Source organism: Melanostigma gelatinosum (genome assembly GCF_949748355.1).
Source record: "Melanostigma gelatinosum genome assembly, chromosome: 5".
Lineage (NCBI taxonomy): Eukaryota > Metazoa > Chordata > Actinopteri > Perciformes > Zoarcidae > Melanostigma > Melanostigma gelatinosum.
The window spans coordinates 5,429,483-5,450,275 of NC_136638.1; the positions used below are offsets into that span (position 1 = coordinate 5,429,483).

At 44.1% G+C, this 20,793-nt stretch overlaps 1 protein-coding gene across 3 annotated transcripts; it reads right to left on the reverse strand.

Moving 5' to 3' along the window:
• Positions 1-2,996: 2,996 nt before the first annotated feature.
• On the reverse strand, positions 2,997-20,382 carry mgarpa (mitochondria localized glutamic acid rich protein a). Of its 3 annotated transcripts, XM_079269361.1 has the most exons (9): positions 20,183-20,382; positions 14,606-14,706; positions 14,289-14,394; positions 12,117-12,134; positions 7,998-8,243; positions 6,082-6,371; positions 5,275-6,048; positions 5,007-5,053; positions 2,997-4,754 (listed from the first exon to the last, which is right to left on the reverse strand). In XM_079269361.1, the coding sequence occupies exons 1-8, from the start codon at positions 20,256-20,258 to the stop codon at positions 5,018-5,020; spliced, it is 1,647 nt and encodes a 548-aa protein (XP_079125487.1). In that variant the 5' UTR covers positions 20,259-20,382; the 3' UTR covers positions 2,997-4,754; positions 5,007-5,017. The 3 variants fall into 3 exon arrangements, with proteins under 3 accessions (XP_079125487.1, XP_079125485.1, XP_079125486.1); XM_079269359.1 differs by having other exon boundaries at positions 5,275-6,371; XM_079269360.1 differs by lacking the exon at positions 5,007-5,053 and having other exon boundaries at positions 5,275-6,371.
• Between the last annotated feature and the right edge of the window lie 411 nt (positions 20,383-20,793).

Consider the following 20,793-nt stretch of genomic DNA (forward strand, 5'->3'; position numbering starts at 1 on the left):
CACCAATGGGCGCAATCTCGTATGTGTTTTTTTTGTAAGAAAGGAAGCTCGGAAATATGGAGGCCCATTTCCGGCAGCAAAAAAATTATAATAACATATAAAAAGTTAGCATTATTATTTTTTTTTAATTTACAAAAAAAAAATACAAAAAGAAAGGAAATTCGGTTTTATTCTTTCTGTGCTTAGTACAATTCCACGTGAAACAGCAAGCAATTGAAGTATACCATCTGTTGTAAAGCCATGTTTAAAGTAGTCTTCAATGTACTCACAATACATTTCTGTCAAATGTAGGGTAACCTAAGCCATAGAGCTGCTTCTATGACTGTTGTCTTAAAGAATCTTATAATTTCGACTTTCTATCTCAGAATTTCTCTTTTTTTTTGGATCTTTTTTTAGTGATTAAAAAAAATAACATTTGCTAATGGAAATGGGCTTCCATACATAAGTCCTCCTGTGGAACAAAAATCACAAATTTACCCACAAATATGTTGTATAATTACATAAACAGTCATACCAATTAATGAACACGTAAGGTACATGAAAGCCGTGATTATTAAAGGATACGTTCACAATTTTTTAAATCCGTCTGAAAACAACGGCCAGGTGCCCAAACGAACACCGTTAACGTTTTTACTTGCCAGAATCATCCCCCCTACTCTTACAGGCCTTTCTGATGTGCCTCTAATTTAAGAGATGAGGGACAAAATCCACAGTCTTTGTTCCATTCCACAATACATCCAAAAGTTAATCTAAGTCTATAAGCAGTCAGTATAATTTGAAAAAAATGCTTAGCATTTATGTGGAATAGTTATAACTGGCGGACCTGGGGGGGATCTTCCCCCGGGAATGTTTTCAATCAACCTGCTCTATTTTGATGCTTTTTAATGCTCTCTGGCACCTTATTCACATGCAAAGTAGCCGACACGTCCTAGTAGAATGTAAATGTGTAACCTCCCCCAAAAACCATTGTTTACATTCCAGATTAATTATGAATTTTAATGTAAAGATATGTACTCTCTGCCATCTGCACTCTACTGTCACTTGTTTCTCACAAAAACGTGTTTTGTGACCTTTGACCACAAAATTCTAATCAGTTCACCCAGTGCAGGTAGATGTTTGTGTTACATTTGAGGAAATGTGTTGTTCCAGACATAACACATTCCAGAGAAAGGGTTAGACCTGAGGTCACAGTGACCTTTGACCTCCAGAATCGCTGTGCCTGCGGTGTATGAATGAGTATGAATGATTAGATAGTCCACCTAGCAGGTGGCCTCTTGCATGGTAATAATAATAACAATGTTTTAATGTATGATCACATCATAAGAAACTGCTTCAAAAAATACCCTTTCTTCCATTTTGTGTTAATATTGGCAGTCCCTCTGGATGAAAGTGTGTGTGTGTGTGGGGGGGGGTCCCGTACACCAGATTCCCTTTAAAAAAGCTCTTGTTTTTACGCAGCAGGGTTTGACAGTCTGCCCTGCTCAGTCCTGGTTCTGCCCTGCCTCCCTCCAGCGTGATCCATCCCATCAGCAGCAGGGATCGGAGGAGCAGCGAACCTAAGCTCTGCTCCTGGCCAGAGGAGTCGCCACTGCTGACGGGCGCAGAGCTCTCCTCCTCCCGTCAGAGCTTTCGACTGCAAGGTCGAAGGCAACAGCGAAACTGGATCTGTGTCTGTCCATGGTGGGCTGGTCTCTGCTGGAGGATCTGTGTCTGTCCATGGTGGGCTGGTCTCTGCTGGAGGCCCCGCTGGAGTCTGACCTGAATCAGTTTCCAGTGAACCCGGACGATTTCATCTGATTTCAAGCATGAAGAATAACTATATTGCTGCTGCTGTAAATTGCTCCTGCTACAAACGAATTTCCCCCTGGGGATAAATAAAGTTTACATCTATCTATCTATCTATATACATAGAAAGGCATCAGTATGAAACGGAGGCTGTTTCATTACCAGTTAAAAGTTCCTCCCAGTAACTTTAAAGGAGCAGTGTGTGAGGTTTAGTGCCATCTAGTGGCGAGTTGCAGATTACAACCAACTAAATACCCCTCAGCTCACTCTTCCCTCGTGTAGAAGGGCGATGTCCTTCAGGTAGAGATAGGTATCTTTAGGATAGTATTACTGCTAGGAGCTATACTCTTATCAATACTCTGTTAGTCTTCATGACTACATAATTAATTATAAAAACATACAATTAAAAAAATTAATTCAGAGCAGGATTATTATATATTTTTTAGACTAGATAGAACGAAACACTGTTTTTAGAGCAGCAACAGTCACTTTTAAAGTCAATAATATCTTACTGGAAACAAATATGACTAAATAACATTCCTCAGTGAAGTTTGTAATGAATGAAGAACATGAGTCAGTCCTCTTCCCTCCTGTCCTCTGCTGATTAATAGATATATATTCATATAGGTATACCTCTAGAGAGAGGAGCTGCTTTGTCTCAGGCAGCAGATACGTTTACAAGAACAAACTAAGATGAACAGTTAGACTACAGACACTCAGCTTTTGTTTAAAAAAAAAAGAGCTTTAGCCGAGCTAGTGTGCCGTAAACACAGCGGTGGTGGATGAGAGCAGCTTGAATTCGGTTTACATGTTCATGCTTGTTCAACAGATTTGACAAAGTTTTTACTTTTTACTCCAGAAAGTTTTATTGCACTAACAGTAACGAGTGTAGTTGTCGTCTTCACTTCAGTCTCCACCGCAGCCCTTCAGCTGACTGACATTGTGTGTGTGTGTGTGTGTGTGTGTAGTTGGAGGAGATTAGCACAAACAGAGAGAGCACAGGAGATGAGCGCTGCAGGGTGACAATGTATTACACCAGCCATTTAAAATGACCAGTAACCCATTATCATTACTTTGAACTTGAATCATTTAGCACAGGGGCTGCTCGTCTGTTTTTGTGACTTTACAGGACACACACTTATGTCAACTTAGGGCGAGTCAAGCAGTCAATTGTTGTGGGAAAAATTGGCTTAAGAATGACAGCACAGAAATCATGTTTAATCCCACTTTATTAAGCAAAAAAACAAGAAAAACGGTATTATGTGAAACAGTCAGTTTCAGTCCTTTGCCAAGTCAAAGGCATCCACTCACATCAGACTACAAAATCCTTTCTGCGAGCAGCGAAGACCGCCAAGAGTGTAATTTCTCTCATTTCCATTTCAAAGAATTCATGGTCTTGTTCAAATCTAACCTCAGTGATTCCATTTCAAATACAGTCCACTGAGCTAACACAGCCAGAGGTTCAATGGTAGAGGTGAGAACATCTGAAAGAGGAAGTCCCAGAAGAAAGGACCACAACAGCAGCTGTCAAAGCATTTCACACGGGAGACTTCACTTCAGACATTACGCAACACCTCCAAAACACACACACACACACACACACTTCATGTCACACCCACATATCTGATATTACTACTGTTCATACTTGCTGCAAAGCCATTAAATCACACATCTACACAGACCTGACCGCTAGAACTAAGACAAGAAAAGCAAAGAGTGAAAGAACACGATGTTGCTCGTCCACCTCCCTCAACCCACAGCCTAGATTAAAAACAAACTGTTACGTATTGAATCTAGATCAATGACTGAGGCGCAGATGTGGACAAAAAGTTTAATAAATGTCCCATGTATTTCATACATTCACTGAATAATAATTAGAAAAGTGTCATGAAATCAAAACGCCTCCAGTATTTAGTTTTATAAGATGAGTTTGGGTGATCAAATGACAGCTTTTGAAAAGAATAACGATGTGCATATTGAAGTCAGTGGCTTAGAAACTGTGTTGTTGGCTCAGGAAGTGTAACCTCTGTGTGACTGCGTCATAAAGAGGTCAGGAGTTTCATTTGTAAGGACTGAAAACATGACGACCGGTGAGGTAGCTTCTGTACAAAGGGGCCGTTGAGCCAGTGTGGTCAAGGTGTTTCTTCATAACAATAGTACAACAGGTGTTTTCCTGCTGTGTAGAATGCTGAAGTAAAACACAACCCCCGCCCCCTTGCTTCTCTAAAATGTGTAACTAGTTTCTGAAGCAGTAAACACTGACTGTAACTGAATGGCTCAGTGAGGCTACTAAAAGATATACCAGAGATCTGTTCAACTACTGACTGGGCTAATCTACGGAGTCAAGACATGGAAGTCGGTGTAGAGCAGGGCTCTCAAACTCATTTTCACTCCGGGCCACATCAGCATCATGGTCGCCCACAAAGGGCCGGTTGTAAATGTAACTACTCGTAACATATTGTGAAATAACTCTCTGCATTCACAGTTTAAAATAGTCTTCAATGTACTCACAATACATTTCCATGTTAAATGTACAGTAACCAGCCAAAGAGATGCTTCTAACTGTTTAAGTATCTCATCATTTGACTTTCTATTTCATAATTTAGACTTTCAATCTCATAATTTTGACTTTCAATCTCATAATTTTGACTTTCAAGCTCATCTTTTTGACTTTCTATCTCATAATTTCGACTATGGGGATATTTTTATTATTATTAAAAAAAAAGAAAAAAAACTCCCGGCCCGGGAGTTTGAGACCCCTGGTGTAGAGTGTCACAGTAAGGGGCTCATATGTCGGGTTGATGGCTCCACAAAGCGGGCATTGAACACTGTGCGGTATGTGTATCTTTACACTGGAATGACATATTATCCCTTGCAGTGTTTTTTATGGGAGTAAGGGCAAAGTGTTGGAGGAAGGCACATCCATCTTCTTCTGCAGGATAGAAAGTCATCATTCAGGAAGCTGTTTACTGTGATGGACAGAAGCACTGAAGTCAATCGTAGTGTACACTGTCTGCAGCCATACGAACACCAATATATTTAACATATTCCAATATTAATATATTTAAAAACCAAAAAAAACAATTCTACATCCCTAGAGTGTATTTGAACCGTCAGCATAGAAATGTGGACGGGTGGGAATGTTATATTTTAAGAATAAGTATGTCATGTCCACAGCATGCTCTAACTACCATGGTAGAAATAAATTAAAGGCTCAGTACCTTATTTGGAACTACTGCATTTGCATCCTAAGAAGGCGTCGCCTACCCTGAGTAGCAGAGTGTAAAAACCCATGTTAAAGAGATTTTTTTTTAAACCACTATATATAATTAGTGAAGCATACTGATAACACAAATTGGTCTCTTAAAGCCTTTCTCAAAACACTGCTACACTGAAACCAAGATTAGGACATGTGAGAAAAATACTGATCAGCGTCCGTACATGGAGTAACCAATCTGAGATCAGTCAAAAAACAAAGTTATCTGGTACCTCAGAAGCATGGGCGTCGTCGTCTGGAGCTGGTATGATTCTACCAGTCATGGACCTCACTCCAAGCACCTTGGGCGATTTATCAGCTTTAGGTGTTCCTTCCAGGACCACGACAATGTACTCTCTCTTTGCACCTTCTGCCAGGGTCTCAGTAGCTGCTTCTTCCACCACCACATGGCTTTCTACTTCTGCAGCAGGGGTTGCCGCAACTTCTTCCTCAACTGTGGTGGTGACTGGTTCTTCACCAAGAGCTGTGGTAACATCAGGTTCTACTGGCGCCAAGGCTTCCTCAACCACTGGTGCAGCCTCCATTGGTGCAGGGGCCTCTTCGACAACTGGTGCAACCTCTACTGTGGCTGGGGCCTCTTCGACAACTGGTGCAACCTCTACTGTGGCTGGGGCCTCTTCGACAACTGGTGCAACCTCTACTGGGGCTGGGGCCTCTTCGACAACTGGTGCAACCTCTACTGGGGCTGGGGCCTCTTCGACAACTGGTGCAACCTCTACTGGGGCTGGGGCCTCTTCGACAACTGGTGCAACCTCTACTGGGGCTGGGGCCTCTTCGACAACTGGTGAAACCTCTACTGGGGCTGGGGCCTCTTCGACAACTGGTGCAACCTCTACTGGGGCTGGGGCCTCTTCGACAACTGGTGCAACCTCTACTGGGGCTGGGGCCTCTTCGACAACTGGTGCAACCTCTACTGGGGCTGGGGCCTCTTCGACAACTGGTGCAACCTCTACTGGGGCTGGGGCCTCTTCGACAACTGGTGCAACCTCTACTGGGGCCTCTTCGACAACTGGTGCAACCTCTACTGGGGCTGGGGCCTCTTCGACAACTGGTGCAACCTCTACTGGGGCCTCTACAACAACTGGTGCAGCCTCTACTGGGGCCTCTACAACAACTGGTGCAGCCTCTACTGGTGGAGGGGCTTCTTCAGCAGGTGCAGCCTCTACTGGGGCAAGGGCCTCTTCTACTGGTTTAGTAGCCTTCTCAACTGGTGCCACGGACTCATCGATGTCTTCAACAGCAGTTGCCACCTCTTCCTTTACTCCAGTGATCTTTGGTACTTCTAGAGCAGAGGCAGCTGCCAGCAGCACTGAAACACAAAACCCAGCCATCCAAACATCACTGATGCTTCAGTTATATATTTTTTCCCACATTAAGGTAACTCAACTTGTGGTGTTTAACCAAATCCAGTGAAAATCTATCTGGTGGATTGAGACAACGTGCAGGTGCAATGTCAACAGTTGCAGTAGAAGAATAAGGTGCAACAGAGAAGCAGTTTTAGTCGCTAAGAGTGTCGATGTAGTGCCATAAACCAATGAAGATCTTCCATATCAGAATAAGAGTACATGATAAATATCAACACGCACGTACGTATGAGATTTCTTTCACTTTTCCACAAAACATGCAGCGGTGCCGATACACAGTATCTGTGAAGAGACTGGGAATTTTGAACAATACAAATGGAACATACTTTCGGTCATCGTGCACAGACCCATGCAGAAGGTAAGGGTTGTGTTCTTGACAAATACAGGTCACAGTGCCTCTCTGACAGTGTAGCAAAGTAGAGTTGGGCGCAGAAAGCAGTGAGAAGAAAATGCAACGCATATGAAAATGCATTTATTAAGTGTGCATTTCAATCAAGCTGAAATGCTCACTTAATAAATGAAACGAGCGAGCTTACATCTGCAAGTTCCATGTTGACCAACATTCAATACGAGAGACTTTAAACTTGGAACGGATAGCGAGAAAAGATCCTTAAAAGCTCCAACACAAATTAGGATTAAAAGACCAATTCAGACAAATTAAAGACTGCAGTAAACCTTTCCGCTTTGATAAAGGTTTTATTGTGTGGCTTGATGAGTTACCCTAAAATGTTGACAGTGCTCATTAACCAGTTATAAGTCAAATAAAATAATGATCACATGTGGGTTAAATCACTCGGTGACGAGTTTCACATTACACTGAAAATAAAAAGAGCACACTGCAGCAGTTACAGTTTGTACCGAGCCATCTCCTCTTGCTGTCAGGTATACACAGCTGCTCGTTGACACGTGGCGAGGAAGTGCAACAGTACAGAGATTTTCAATGAAATACAGTGTTTGGTCAAATCTCGTGAAATAGCATGAGGCCCTTCGTAACAAAAATATACCAATAATATAACAGTATTTGAGGGCTGTTCCTGCCGATTCTGTGTTCACAGTGATCACATTTATTTCACCCATAACTACATAAGAGTCACATAAAGACCTCTTTGCCACTTTGGAAATGTTTCCCTGTGGTGTGCAGCTGTACACCAAGAGGAGCCTGCTGAGTAGAGGGCTCCGTTATAATCTGAACAAATATAGACATCGCACAAGGTGATCTACGCTGCACACCAACAGAAATCACGCTTCAATTGCACAATGCTGCGCCCGATACCCACTCCAATAAATATGAGAGAAAATAATATACAGCTTTAGGAAATGAATAGAGGATGATGAACAAGAGGTGAACCCAGGCACCCAAGGAGAAGCAACTACCCTCTAGGGTTCTAGACAGCTACCAGCGTTACTGTTCTCAGTGGCTCTTAATTGAAAGTGGTTTAGAGATAGTTGCGGTTGTGTCTGGTAGTGCGCGTGTATGTTTCCCTATAATGACTGTGTGGATCTTCAGGCCTCAGAGGCAGCTGCCGCCTCCTCCTCCTCCTCCACCACCACCTCAGGTGAAGAAGTCGTACCGTTGCTGTCGGGCTCCTCGGCGGGGACGGCGGCTGGCTCTGCGGCAGCCTGGACCGCTTCGGCCATGTGAGCCACTTCTTCCGCAACCGTCTCCACTTCCTGCGCGGCCTCGGCGACCTCCTCCGCCGCCTCGGAAACCGCCTCGGCTACAGTCTCTGCCTCGCCATCAGCGGCCGCCTCCTCTTCGCCGACCTCAGCCTCTCCGCCGGCCTCCTCAGCTGCCACTTCCTCCCCCTCCTCTCCAGCTGGAACACAAGAAGCAGAAGGAGCGCATTAGCCAGAGCACCACTACCACACTCTTCTATCTACTACAGTAAGCAGCCACCCTCCCTCAACGATATCAAATCAGCGGTGCAGCTGCTCTGTGCTTTCTACAGACACAGACGCTGCACGTTAGAAGATAAACCATAATTTTAAAAAGCGGCATTGTTGTTATATTATCAGCAGCTGGGTTTCCATCCAAGGTGTGTTGAACTACACAACGGAGAGGGCGCACTCAAATGTAGTAGGGCTGACACGGGTCTTTTCAGTGCAAACTATTGTCATCCGGTTATGCCGGGACGCTTTGACTGTCAAGTCTGTGCGCTCGGAGATCAGGATCGGACCAGCCGGGGCTGTATGCCGAGGTGGCCTGCGTTGTATCCACATGCTGTCCACACCTCAGTGGTGTCAGTGAGGTGTGGACAGCATGTGGACACAACACAGACAGTTTATTAAATGTGGGTCTCTCCATCATCATCTCCTGTGGACAGCAATGGGAAGAGAGGACAACCAGGCTGGAGCACAGCCGCTACTGATGATGGAAATGATTTAAAATAAAAGCTTTTAAATAACAAAATAACAGGGGACTTGTACTGTGAAAAGAAAATAGGAAAATGAGCTTTGTTAGCAGCCATTCTTCAATAACTCAACTACTACTACTAGACGGAGGAAGAGAAGGCAGCAAAAAAAATAACGGTGGACTTTTATTATGAAGAATTGATAGAAAATGAAATCTACCATTTTTATAGCTGCTCTTTTGACCGCAAAATATATCCGATGGCCATCATTGAGGTTGCGTTAACCGTCAACACACATGTGGGGACACAGCTGAGCTCCGTTGCGGTGCGTCCGATCACAAGAGGTGCATTGCAAAGACAAGTGTAACCTCGTTGGACTAAGTGTATACCAGCTGTGTGGGACAGGCCGTTGGATGGAAACATAGCAGGCTGACAAGCCACTTTTAAAACACACCACTGCCTCAGTGAATACTTCTTCTGGGAAAAAAACAACAAAGAGGCGACACATTCACGACATTAAACCGCATGCAAACTCAAAGACAGGGAGGTGCATGACATAGACAGGAGAGGGGGAGGGGCAGGGGGAAGGAGAGGGGTGCGGGTCAAGGTGCAGGGTAGAAGGGGGTCAAGTTGAATTTGGGTTCTTACCATCCAATTAACAAACTACGTGCTATCTGGAGCTCCGACAGCGAGTCTGACAGCGAGACCAGCCCAGGTAGGTTGAGCTTGTTTAATCTTTAAACGGAGGGATCCTCCACATTGACCATCAGCAGAAGCACACAGAGTTGTGGGAGACTGGCCCAGGAGTCCACTTTGACTCGATCAACACTTGATCATGATCAAAGGAAGCGACTTGCAACCTTTTAATCCACTCTTTCATACTGAAAACACGACTGCTATAAAAAGCTTTCCCCAAGTCTCAATGCGTAACGATTTATTTGAATGATTTTTGAAGTGGCCCTTTGCGGCTGCAAATACAGTGGATGAATAATCGCTCACCAGATACATCAGTACATGTTCACCAAATGTCCCGCATTAACAAATCCTCTCCTTACAACCCACAGTGGTGTTGAGCAGTGATGAAGTCCATTGACTAAAGAAAAGTCCATGAAGAATGTTTCAGACTCTTCTGTCGAGTCCATTTATCCTCTTCACAGGGTTGCACATTTACATTTATCAGCAAGAGGCGCAAACAAAAAAAGAATGAAGGACGGTGCACGGAATCAATATCCTTCACAGACTTGTCCCGAGGTTTTAGGCTGAGTGGAGCACTCTCTCTTTCTTATCAGTACAGGAGGGGGAGGGAGGGAGGAAGGAGAGAGGGATTTTTGTTTCCCTTTTCAGATCCAAAGAATCCAGTTCTAGGACGGATCTCCATGCGGCCACAGAGGACCTTAGCTTTACCATTACACTGAAAAGAGCAAAGACACAAAGAATTAGAGAAACGGGAGGAAGGACTCGTGCTCTCTCAAAAGAGCCCAGTTCAATTTACACAAGGTCATTGTCAAACTACAGATCAACCACAGAAGTGGTGTGTAGTTAGCAAAAAATACAATCAATAAATGGGTATGAGCTGCTACCACGATGCACTGGTGAGGTTGATGGCAAGCGCTCTAATGAGAACAAGCTTTAGTCATCAGCAAACTATGACAAAAGTCAGCAGTTTGTCTCACTTGGAGCAGAGATCGATTAAATAACGACGAAAGATTGTTTTTATCTGAAGCCTCTTGGAAACACAGAGAAGTATGAGGGAGACAATGAAGAGAGAGATACGAGGGATCGAGTGGTACCAAAGGAAGAGACCGATGGAGACTAAGGCCCAATCCCAATGTCCCCCTAAGGCCCTAAACCCAAAACCCTCAGGGACTTAACTGACGTCACCTGGTAGATGAAATGTTGTGAATACAAATGGAACAACTTTGCTGAAACATATCACGTTACCATGACAATATGATGTACAAATGTGGGTATTTATTTTACATTTCTTACTCCCTGATTTGAACATCTTCCAGGCTCTTTCCTCACAAAGATGAGGTCATTTCAAATAATCTATTCACTCATTTTTGTCAAAACAGCTTTAATGACAAAATCTTTAATCCTTAATGTTTCTGAGTAAATGCAATACGACAGGCTGAACACCCATGTGGCATCCTCTTTGTTTAACACTGGTAACCCCGTGTTTAACGGCAGATTGCTATGAATTGTGGGTAATGTCGACAGAAATGTGGAGTGACTGAAAGTGTTCCAAATGTCTGAGAGTCCTAAAACACTGGATGATTTGACAGTGGAACAGAACTAAACCCTCGAGGACCTTAAAGCCTGTGAGACTGGAGATTGGGCCGAAGCCTTTTGGCCAGTAGGATAACAATTCAGGAGAGTTGAGTCTGGGGTCACATGGGAGGACGGATTTGTCAAAATTGGATTGGCCGAGTATAGCCAAGCTCTACGCAGAATAGGATTATGTTAAAAATGAGTTGCAAATATGGGCACCGACAAAGCTTAGCTCCTCAGGATACTCTTTGTTCTGTCCTTTTCTTATATTGTGCAAATTGAGTTCATCAGTAGAAGCCATTATTTAACCTATATTGACTGATATCTTTATTTTCATGTCATGAACGTGCCCAACCCTCAAATTACAGCTGCAGTGGACACATTCCATTAAGTTTCATTCAATTACAAAATCACAGGTTACTTCACCGCTCGGTCTTGCACTATTCTGCCTTCTCTCCCAGACCTGCCGAAGAAAATCTGCTACAAAAAAAGGTTTTCCTCAAGTTTTCCATAGAAAGAAATCTACATGAATGGAAGTCATTTTACGAAAGAGTACATCCCTCATGTCCCCGTAGATAGGACAGTAAAACAAAAAGTGCTCCTCATTCTCAGTTCCACCTATAGCTCACCCAACAAACTTCTATTTTGTGTGATTGTCGAGAGCCAAATATTAACCGAAAGTGTGTCACTTCACTGATGAAAGACGAATAAGTCAACCATGAATATCAGCTTTAGCTCTTTAGTCTGCAGCTCGGTCGCCAATGGCGGCGATGGAATGACGACCGTCACAATCGTCTCCGTTTTCGGTGTGTACGTCACTTGACTAATTACCTTCCCGCCGTCGGCGGGCTAATCTTGGAACCGTGAGTGTTCAAACAAATACACAGTGATTAGTGCCATCATGAACTTTCATTGCAACCAATGTTGGAGTCGGGATAGTAAACATAGCCCAGAGACGCCCAATCCAGTCCAAAACCGGACTCAACACAGCATTTTAGTGAGCATTCAGAAAGTGTTCAGGCAGTGTTAATGAATGGAATGCTGAAGGTCTGTGACAACGCGACTTACCCTCTTCTTCGTCCCGGCCTGCAAGCAAACAGAAACACCATTCATGTCATAGATTCAAGCCACAGTGACAGCAGCTGAGCAGTGAGGACACGCAGAGGTTCAGCAAAGGTCCTGAACCTCTCTCAGTTTACATTCTGTTACAGCTTAAGAACAATGACTTTTGATATGCATTGCAATCAATTCGTTTTTCTGTACAAACACGCTAGTTATGCCATTTGTTTTCTTAGGTATGCTTTTGGAAATGGATATTCAATTTCCAACGTTATTGTTATTTATCACACAGGATTTGTCCTTTGGGGAGCAACGAATGCATTAAGTTAACTTCGGTCATTTTTTTTTCACGTAAAAATGGAATATTTGGTTTTAAGGTGGACAAAAGATTCCTCAAAAGCAAAAAATGCAGTTCTACAACCCCTAAAACTGTAGTTCTGTGGAACCAACTCCATTTGTCAATGCTTGGAGGTGATCCTTTCTGACCGTAAGTGATGGGTAGACTTGGCATAAGCAAAGTCTTTTACACAGTGGATTCATCTTCTACGCATTCGTGTCTGTGCAGTGATTGTGCTGCTGGTGATGGGATTTGGGAGCACACTGTCAATCGGTAGATTTGATCCATTTACACTTGATCAAATGGATCAAGTGAACTTATCTCCTCCACATTAGGATGGATGAGATAAGTGGGCACGGGCAGTTAAGATTCTGCGAGCCAGAACCAATAGAAAGCAGACTATCAGGGATCACAAACACAGATATGATACTCAAACAAAATACACACAGTCGTGTGTACTGGACCAGAGGATGTTTGTATTGAGAGGAAATGAGTCTCAGCTGTTTCCTTACTGCACTCTGCTGTGCTACAACGCTAACCATTAGAGCCGCCCACTTTCAAAGCTACGGTGACGGCACAGAGACCATGTCAATATTTTACGGTCTACACCAGGGGTGTCAAACTCATTTTCACTCTGGGGCCACATCAGCATCACGGTCGCCCTCAAAGGGCCGGTTGTAAATGTAAGACGGTGTAAATGTAACTACGGTACTCCTAACATAGTTAGTTTAGTTTCCCGGGATATCTGTGACTTCCACAACACGTACTTCCAGTTGTGTGATTTCTCCTCCGCCATTGTTTCCTGTTGCTGGTGCAAAATGCATTCTGGGATATTTGGCTGTCCCAAGTACAGACAAGTCACCTCCGATGCATCCCGGGTAAAATGGGCAGAGCGAGCCACATCCGGGCATTAGGGCCGTGCTTGGCTCGATGTGAACTTTGAATTGGAACAGTACTTGGGCTGAGACTGATGACGTTTCAGTACAGAGAAGTACGCATGTTGAGAAACTTGTTGGAAATCCTCTTTATGGGCTGTTGCATCTCCTGTCCACCTGTTGTGATAGTTTTAATGTCGGCACACAGACAACATGCCATCTCATCACTTCGACTTTCTATCTCATAATTTCGACCATGGGGATATTTTTATTTTCACATCTAACTTTTAATTTTTGTAAAAAAAAAAAAAAAAAAAAAAATTATTATTTTTTATTTTTGCTGGCGGATTCGTGGGCCACATAAAATGACGTGGTGGGCCGGGTCCGGCCCGCGGGCCGTATGTTTGACACCCCTGGTCTACACAGTGTCGACGGCGTTGAAACAATCGTCCGGCTGGACTAGTTCCAGGAACCGCTTGATGATTGACATCAAACCATCTCGCTGGCAATGCACTGGTGGAGGATGTGGAGATCCAAAAGGGATCTGGAAATCTCCCATCTTCTCGAATACCAGAAAGTACGCAGAGTGAAAACCCTCCGTTCTGTGAGCGACTTGATGACAGAACAAAATGAAAGCATAAAACAACATCATGTTGTCATCTCTTGAGTAAGTGAATAAACTGGCACAGACTCAATGTGCCTCATTAAAAAGATGAAGGAATTAAAGCTTTAAATCGATATAATTTGCCAACCTGGAAAAAGTTTGAAAATAAAACCAGCTATCGGGAGGTGAAACCCGAATATGGCTTGTACGTGCACGATAAGCATACGTGAGCAACGTTTTATCAAGAATCATTATTAGTGCAACACATTACAATTAGCGAGCTAGTGGAGGGGATCTGGTCTTGAATCAACACTAGTGGAGTCTGGTAGAGTGGTGGAAACAAGTGTCAGCTGAGGAATACTTACTCTTAGGGGGCCATGGCTTAGGTACCCACTCCACCTTGGGTCTGGCATCGAGTTCTGCAATGCGGTCGTTGAACCTGGCGCCGTCTGTGCTCACAGTGCTGTATGCCTGTGGGAGGACGAAAGAAATTTCAGTTCGTCAAATGAAAGGATTTAAACCGCAGGTACTTTGCAAATTGTGTCAGTCTACAAGATTGGCTCGTTTGTTGCACTTGAGTGCTTAAACCTTTTGCTGAGGACACAATGCCAATGTTTTTAAGTGCAAGTTAGTATCGTGGTCGTATCATGATGATCAAATGATGAAAAATAATACAACTTACGTATGACACAGCGCCAACAAAGACTCCACCACACAGCAGGGTGTAGAGTATGTTCTCTCCAGACCCACCAGGAACGGATGACATCGGTCGCCGTTGCACAACTGGAAAGGATTCAAAGGTCACATGTTAAGCACCGAATGAACCGCATGACAGGAGCCAATCAATGCCACTCTCATTAATTAACATAGAATGGAAACGTTGGGTGAAGCTCGACATGGAATAATTCAACAACAGCAAGTTGCTACGTTACGACGTGCAAACAAACCACGTAACCGATGGGATCCAAACGGAGGCTCCCTGCTAGCGAGGGCATGAACATGTGTTTATTTAGACCGAATATTCAAACGTCTGTTTTGGCCGACAGCCCCGGGTCAGGCAAATTGGTCCGCCGACATATTAGAAACAACATGACAGGGGACAAGGGATGGGAAATGTTGAGTGTCCCCAGAAGTTTATTTCAACCCGGGTCTCTGCAGGTCGCAGGTAGAAAGGTTCCTACTCGTCCCGGGGGAAGGTTCCTGCAGTCCAAAAAGGGGGCTTTAGAGAAGGCTCAAACAGGAAGTGATTCACTGAAAGGAACAGAGTGACAGAACTAGTACTGGACCACTGTCGATCCGTATTGATCCCCCCCCCCCCCCTCAAGGTTCGGCGCGCACGTGAACCACGGATTGCACAGTTTAACGTGAACCATCGCAGGGTGAAATATAGTTTTACTGACGATCGTTATCAATCAATGTTCAGTAAAACATGTGATCAGGTCATCATTTATGCTTTCTGTTTGCCGATCTCTGACAATGTTACATCGTAAACAACCAATCAGTGTTTGAACTGGTGAGAAAACTTGAATAAAATCGGTTTCACAACATGTATAAATAGATATTAGAGATGAATTATGACCTGTTTATAACATCTCTAACAGCTTATAATACATAATTAAGACTACAACTGACATTTGTTTTAATCCATTAAAGTACAATAATTAATTAACTCCTTTATCATTTGAATTGAGTGTTTTTATGAAGAAAAAATAGTATCGCCGCTGTCGAGAAGAGTTGAGCTCACAGAAAAAGCCGCCTTGGATACATACTACACGATCAGGGGAAGGTCAGGATATAAAAGCATAAAGCATATACTCAGAAATCAATAGTTAAAGTGTAATCGAAAGATAAAGTGTATGATCGTTACATAACGAATGTTTAATACATAGAGTGATTTAACAAATGTAAACCTGATAATAATAATAATGTGTATCTGAGTATAGTGCAGTCTGTGTGTAGAAAGTACAGAGAAAGGAAGTGAGCTGAGTTGCAGGCCTTAAGAAAATAACGGCTGCAGAGAGAAGGAGAGAAAAATCGAATAAGTGAAGAGGGGGGAGAGACGCGAGAGGCAGCCCAAAAGTATGATAAAAGAAGTAACTTGCAAACAGCAAGACGGGATTTCTGCACGAGCCGTCCAGACACTCTGAGAAGAAGATACGGACGATCGTAACTGAAGTATTCGAGGACTTCGTCTCTGTTCACGGAAAGAAGACCGCTGTTCGTGGACAAAGATTGAAAGACGGAGATTTTCCTCTCCCCACTGCTCGACTTTAACAACTGAACAACGGAGGAACGCGGCAGTCCTAGAAAGACTTTGTACTGAGCCTTGAGGACTGTTGAACGGACTCCGCTGCGGGAGCAGGAGGACCGAGGGTCTGGCCAGACCTTCGCTCCTAACAACTCCAAAAGAACCTTTTCATCGCACCATTGAAAATCCAGCTCCAACCGAGCCGTCTCGGCATCTAAAACGAATGAGTACAATCTAAAAGAAGAAAATTAAAGTAACGAATCAAGTGTAGTAACATTTTATGTGAGCTGTAGCTTAACCCTTGCTAACTAACTAAATATAACCTGCAATAAATACCTAATCTGCATTTAAAGTAAATTTCTCAAGTGCATTTATTTGCTCAAGTAGTAAAAGTTCCTCGTGGCAGTAAAAAGTTAAATCCATTGTATGTCAAACAACTGAGTTCTGTAAGGTTATCCTAGAGGCCGAATCCACTTAACAATCCCTTACGGTTTTAGAAGTAATCCTAGCCGTTAAAACCTAACCTGGCATTTACCAAGAGCACGGATCCAGAAGAGGGAAGCTGCCATAACCGACGCGACTGGTAGGAGCGCCCGGGGTCGGGGTGGCCCCTCGACCGAGTGCACTCAGACCGGAGGAAGCAGGGTACAGGTCGGGAGTAACGGCAGTTAGAAGAGCCAGGCGAGTTCCCTCGCAAGAACACCAGCTCGACAATCTTTTAATAGAGAGCTGAGTCAGTAAGCAGCCTCGTATCGGGCCAGAAGTACCCCAGGATCTAACACCGCAAAAGAATGTGATCAGGGATCTCTCGAAGTTCTATTTGCTTCCTTTTTTCTTTTGTGCTGATCCGATCGGTTACCGGATCCGTGACTCTGATCCGTACCGTGAGTTTTATGATCCTTTGCACCACTAGACAGAACACAGAGGATGATAAACCTCGCCTTCACTGTTCACATCGGCTGCTCTGCCTCCATGTGTCCTCACTGTTGATGACACTTGACCCACGGCAGCTTTTCAAAAGATCCCACAGGTCTGGATAACAACAATGTGCTGCACAAGCCCGAAGCGTCAGCTCTCAGTGTAGAAGGAGATATGGTGAGAACGCACCCAGGGGCTCACGATGCCTCATGCTCTGACTGGATTCAGCAGAGTAGATCAACTTTACCAAACAATAGGCTCGTCAGGGCTTGTTTGATACCTGCAAGGTGATGCATACACCCTCGGGTACGCAGTTCGGTTTGAGCCTGTCACGCTATCCATTTTAATATTTAACAATACTATTCATAAAAAACTTGACTGGAGTCCACACCTTTTACCAATACTCCTGACATCACATCACTTAAACAAAGTCAGTTTTTACCATTTCATTATAAAAACTGTGTAAATCAATGAACTCTGCACCTAAACAGCACCCAAATGAATTCCTTTCATAAAACAGATCCAGGAAACAGGACAAACGAGTGCCTTGCAGTTGTTTCAGCTGACTCCAAACATCAGAGTCAGAGTTGATTGATAATGTTTTTCCTCGTGTTGAGTTTTTAATGTGAAGACGCCGGTCATATTATCTGCTGTTTACATTCCTTATGATGCTAATTCAAGAGCTGCGCTCCAGGAATGCATTACTGTTTTAGTTTTGTTCGTCACGCGTTTGTTGTGTTACAGCTGAATTGCGTTGTGCATCCCTGTGTTGCATGATGCCAAATGAATGATCCTTGAATCCTTGAACAGATAGCAGCAGTGGCAATTTTGGTATGAACATTTTGGGTGGGGCCACACAATATTCACACGAGAACATGTGATGATGCAATCCAAACATACAGCCGAATAACACCGTCTAAAAATCACACGATGAAGATCTGACTACATATCTTACCATAGCAACACATAGCACCACCAAAGGTCAACATCCAACAGCCTGCTCATGGCCAGCAACCAAAGGTGCATTTGTCATCTGTTGAGCAGCCTCATCCTCTTAAACATTGTACATGCAATCCAAAAGTTTGTTTTTGAATAATGGATGAAGTGCCCGAAAATAGGGTTTTTAATACGCATTTAAATATGCATTTGAAAAGGCCAGGGTTCACCGAGCCGGCAGACTCGTCATGTCCACGCAAGGCAACGTCGCACTTTCCACAAAGCTTTATACAGGTTAGAATTCTGCCAAGAGCAGACCCGTTTATTCAGTCCGACGGTTGTCTGTGCGCACCGTCAAGCTGAGAGGCAACGTTACCATTTTTGCTCACGGTGTAAAGTGCTAAATCATACCGTAGTTAAATAATCCACACGAGTCATCACGACCATTGTAACGTTAATGCAAGTACAATATCACGTGTACACCCTTGCACCCCTTAAAACCAACCAATGGGATGCTTTTAGGGACCCTGGCCATCAGGCCCCACTCATGATCAGTGCAGTAGACCAAGCAGCATCAGGTACAAAGACACACAAGTTACACACACAACAAAGCAATGTGTTTCTAGAGAAGAGATTTCATTCAGAACATGATGTCAAATTGCAAACATTTGATGAAGTAGACAAAGCTTTGCCATTATTGCGTCTGAAATAGAGAAAAGCCTATAACTTCTTGTACAACAGCACCCTCTGGTGGAGACCGTGCCCCGAAGAGCCTTAGTACAAAAACGGAGATGGATAGCGGTTGTTCGCTACTGTATTAATTAATGCGCCGAATAGCGATTAAAGAACATTTAATGTACTCTATGAGGCGGACACTGTCATCAATAACCCGAGATTACATGAAATGAATCAATGTCATTAACTAGTTGTCGTAGATAGTTTGGCTGTATGAAAGTGGCTTTGTGTGTAGTACTTCATAGCCAGTGTACGGGGACTTGTCGTGTCCAGTGTTGAGGGGGTTAAACTCTTCCTGTTCTCAGGAACTAATCCGGAGTCAAGGCTCTGACACGACACCCTGTTATTTTTACCAGCTAATCGGCTAAAGTCTAAGCAAGGTTGGAGTTGGGGGGGGGGGGGGGGGGGGGGGGGGGGTGGCCAGTGGAGGGGATGCAGGTCAAGATGTCGGGAGGATTAGACCATGATACCATCCTCTGTTAAGTGGTAACGTGTCTTGCTTAAGGACACATCAACACAAACTAGCGGGTATCGAACTACCGATCCTCTGATTGAAGGACACCCCCTTCAGCTGGCCTACATCTTCACTCACTCTAGTTTAACCTCACTCAGCACTGCTAACAGCACTCTGAGATTGTTTTAATAAAAAGTGCGTTACAAATAAAATGCAGTTTATTATTATTATTATTATTATTATTAACGGCTAACGAACCTTAAGTAGTTTCCATGTGTCACCCGTGGTTACGTAAGGTCATTATCAGCGATGGCGAGAGAAGCTGCTGACATTGGCGTCAGAGAGCTTACGTCAGCCACACTCTTTACATTAGACCGCAGTCACACGAGCGCATCACGTGACCGACAGCGGCCACCATGTTTCCACGCCACCCGCAGCATGTGAAGTCACACACGATGCATGCTTCACGTTCGCTTTTCAAACGGCATGAACTTCCCAGAGAAGAGAGAGAGAGAGCGCGTGCCCGCGTTCATTCGGACGCGTGTGCACTCTGTCCGTGGATAGAAGGGAGGTAACTGTCATTCGGAAATACTCCAACCGGGGCTCACAATATACCCGTATTTCTCGAGACGCACACTTTAAATGAGAAAAATTAAAGTACACCACAAACGTGTTACAGCCCAGCTTCAGCCCCCCCCCCCCCCCCAAAATAAAAAAAAGCTCGAGTTGACCTTCACATCCTATGGGCAGCCCATTGCCATTCTCCAGCTCGGTGGGGGAATGCTGCTATGCAGAAACATTCGCACGAGGACAACGTGTACTATTCCACACACTTCAGTCAGGAGGCGACGGATGACGCGAGAAAACGTCACATTAAAATAGCAAGTCTTGCGTTAAAGACAACGGTTAATAATACGAGAAATTCCGATTTTGTGTTTTGCCAATTTGTCCCAGTGATGAACACTCACCATCCCGGGGCAACCTGTAGGCTGCTCTCCGCGCCAGAGGCCCACACCTCTGCCAGGCCGCTCTGCAGGAAAACATCGCTGCTCTCCGGGATACGGTGGGGGGGGGAATGAATGCTGCAGTTTCAGCAAGTGCTGGATGAATGAATGGCTGGTCTGATCAGAAAAACGTGTGCGAGGCGGAGGGCACACTTGCTTTCTGTTGCGCAATGTGGTTGTGCGGCGCTGTGTATGAAGGGTGCTTAATGCCACAGAAAGGGGAAGGTGAGGTGTATGAGGAGTCATTCGGACCCACGGAAGAGAAGGATGTTCAAGTGGCCATCTCTGATGTTACATTGTAAACAACCAATCCGTGTTTAAACTGACAGGAGAGGTAGTAAAGTTAGCAGCACCGCTAACGGCTAACGAACAAAGGTTCCGATCATTTGGATCAATTTGGAATTGCTATTCCAAAGCAACAGGATAAGATTTGGTATTTTGATGGTTTACACTAACTTGAGAATGGTTGAAAGGAAAAAAACAAACAAATAGTCTGTAGCCTTGTAGACCAGCTGCTATAATCAAACAGATGGATCTATATCTGCCAATCTATGGATCAATAATGATCGGCATTT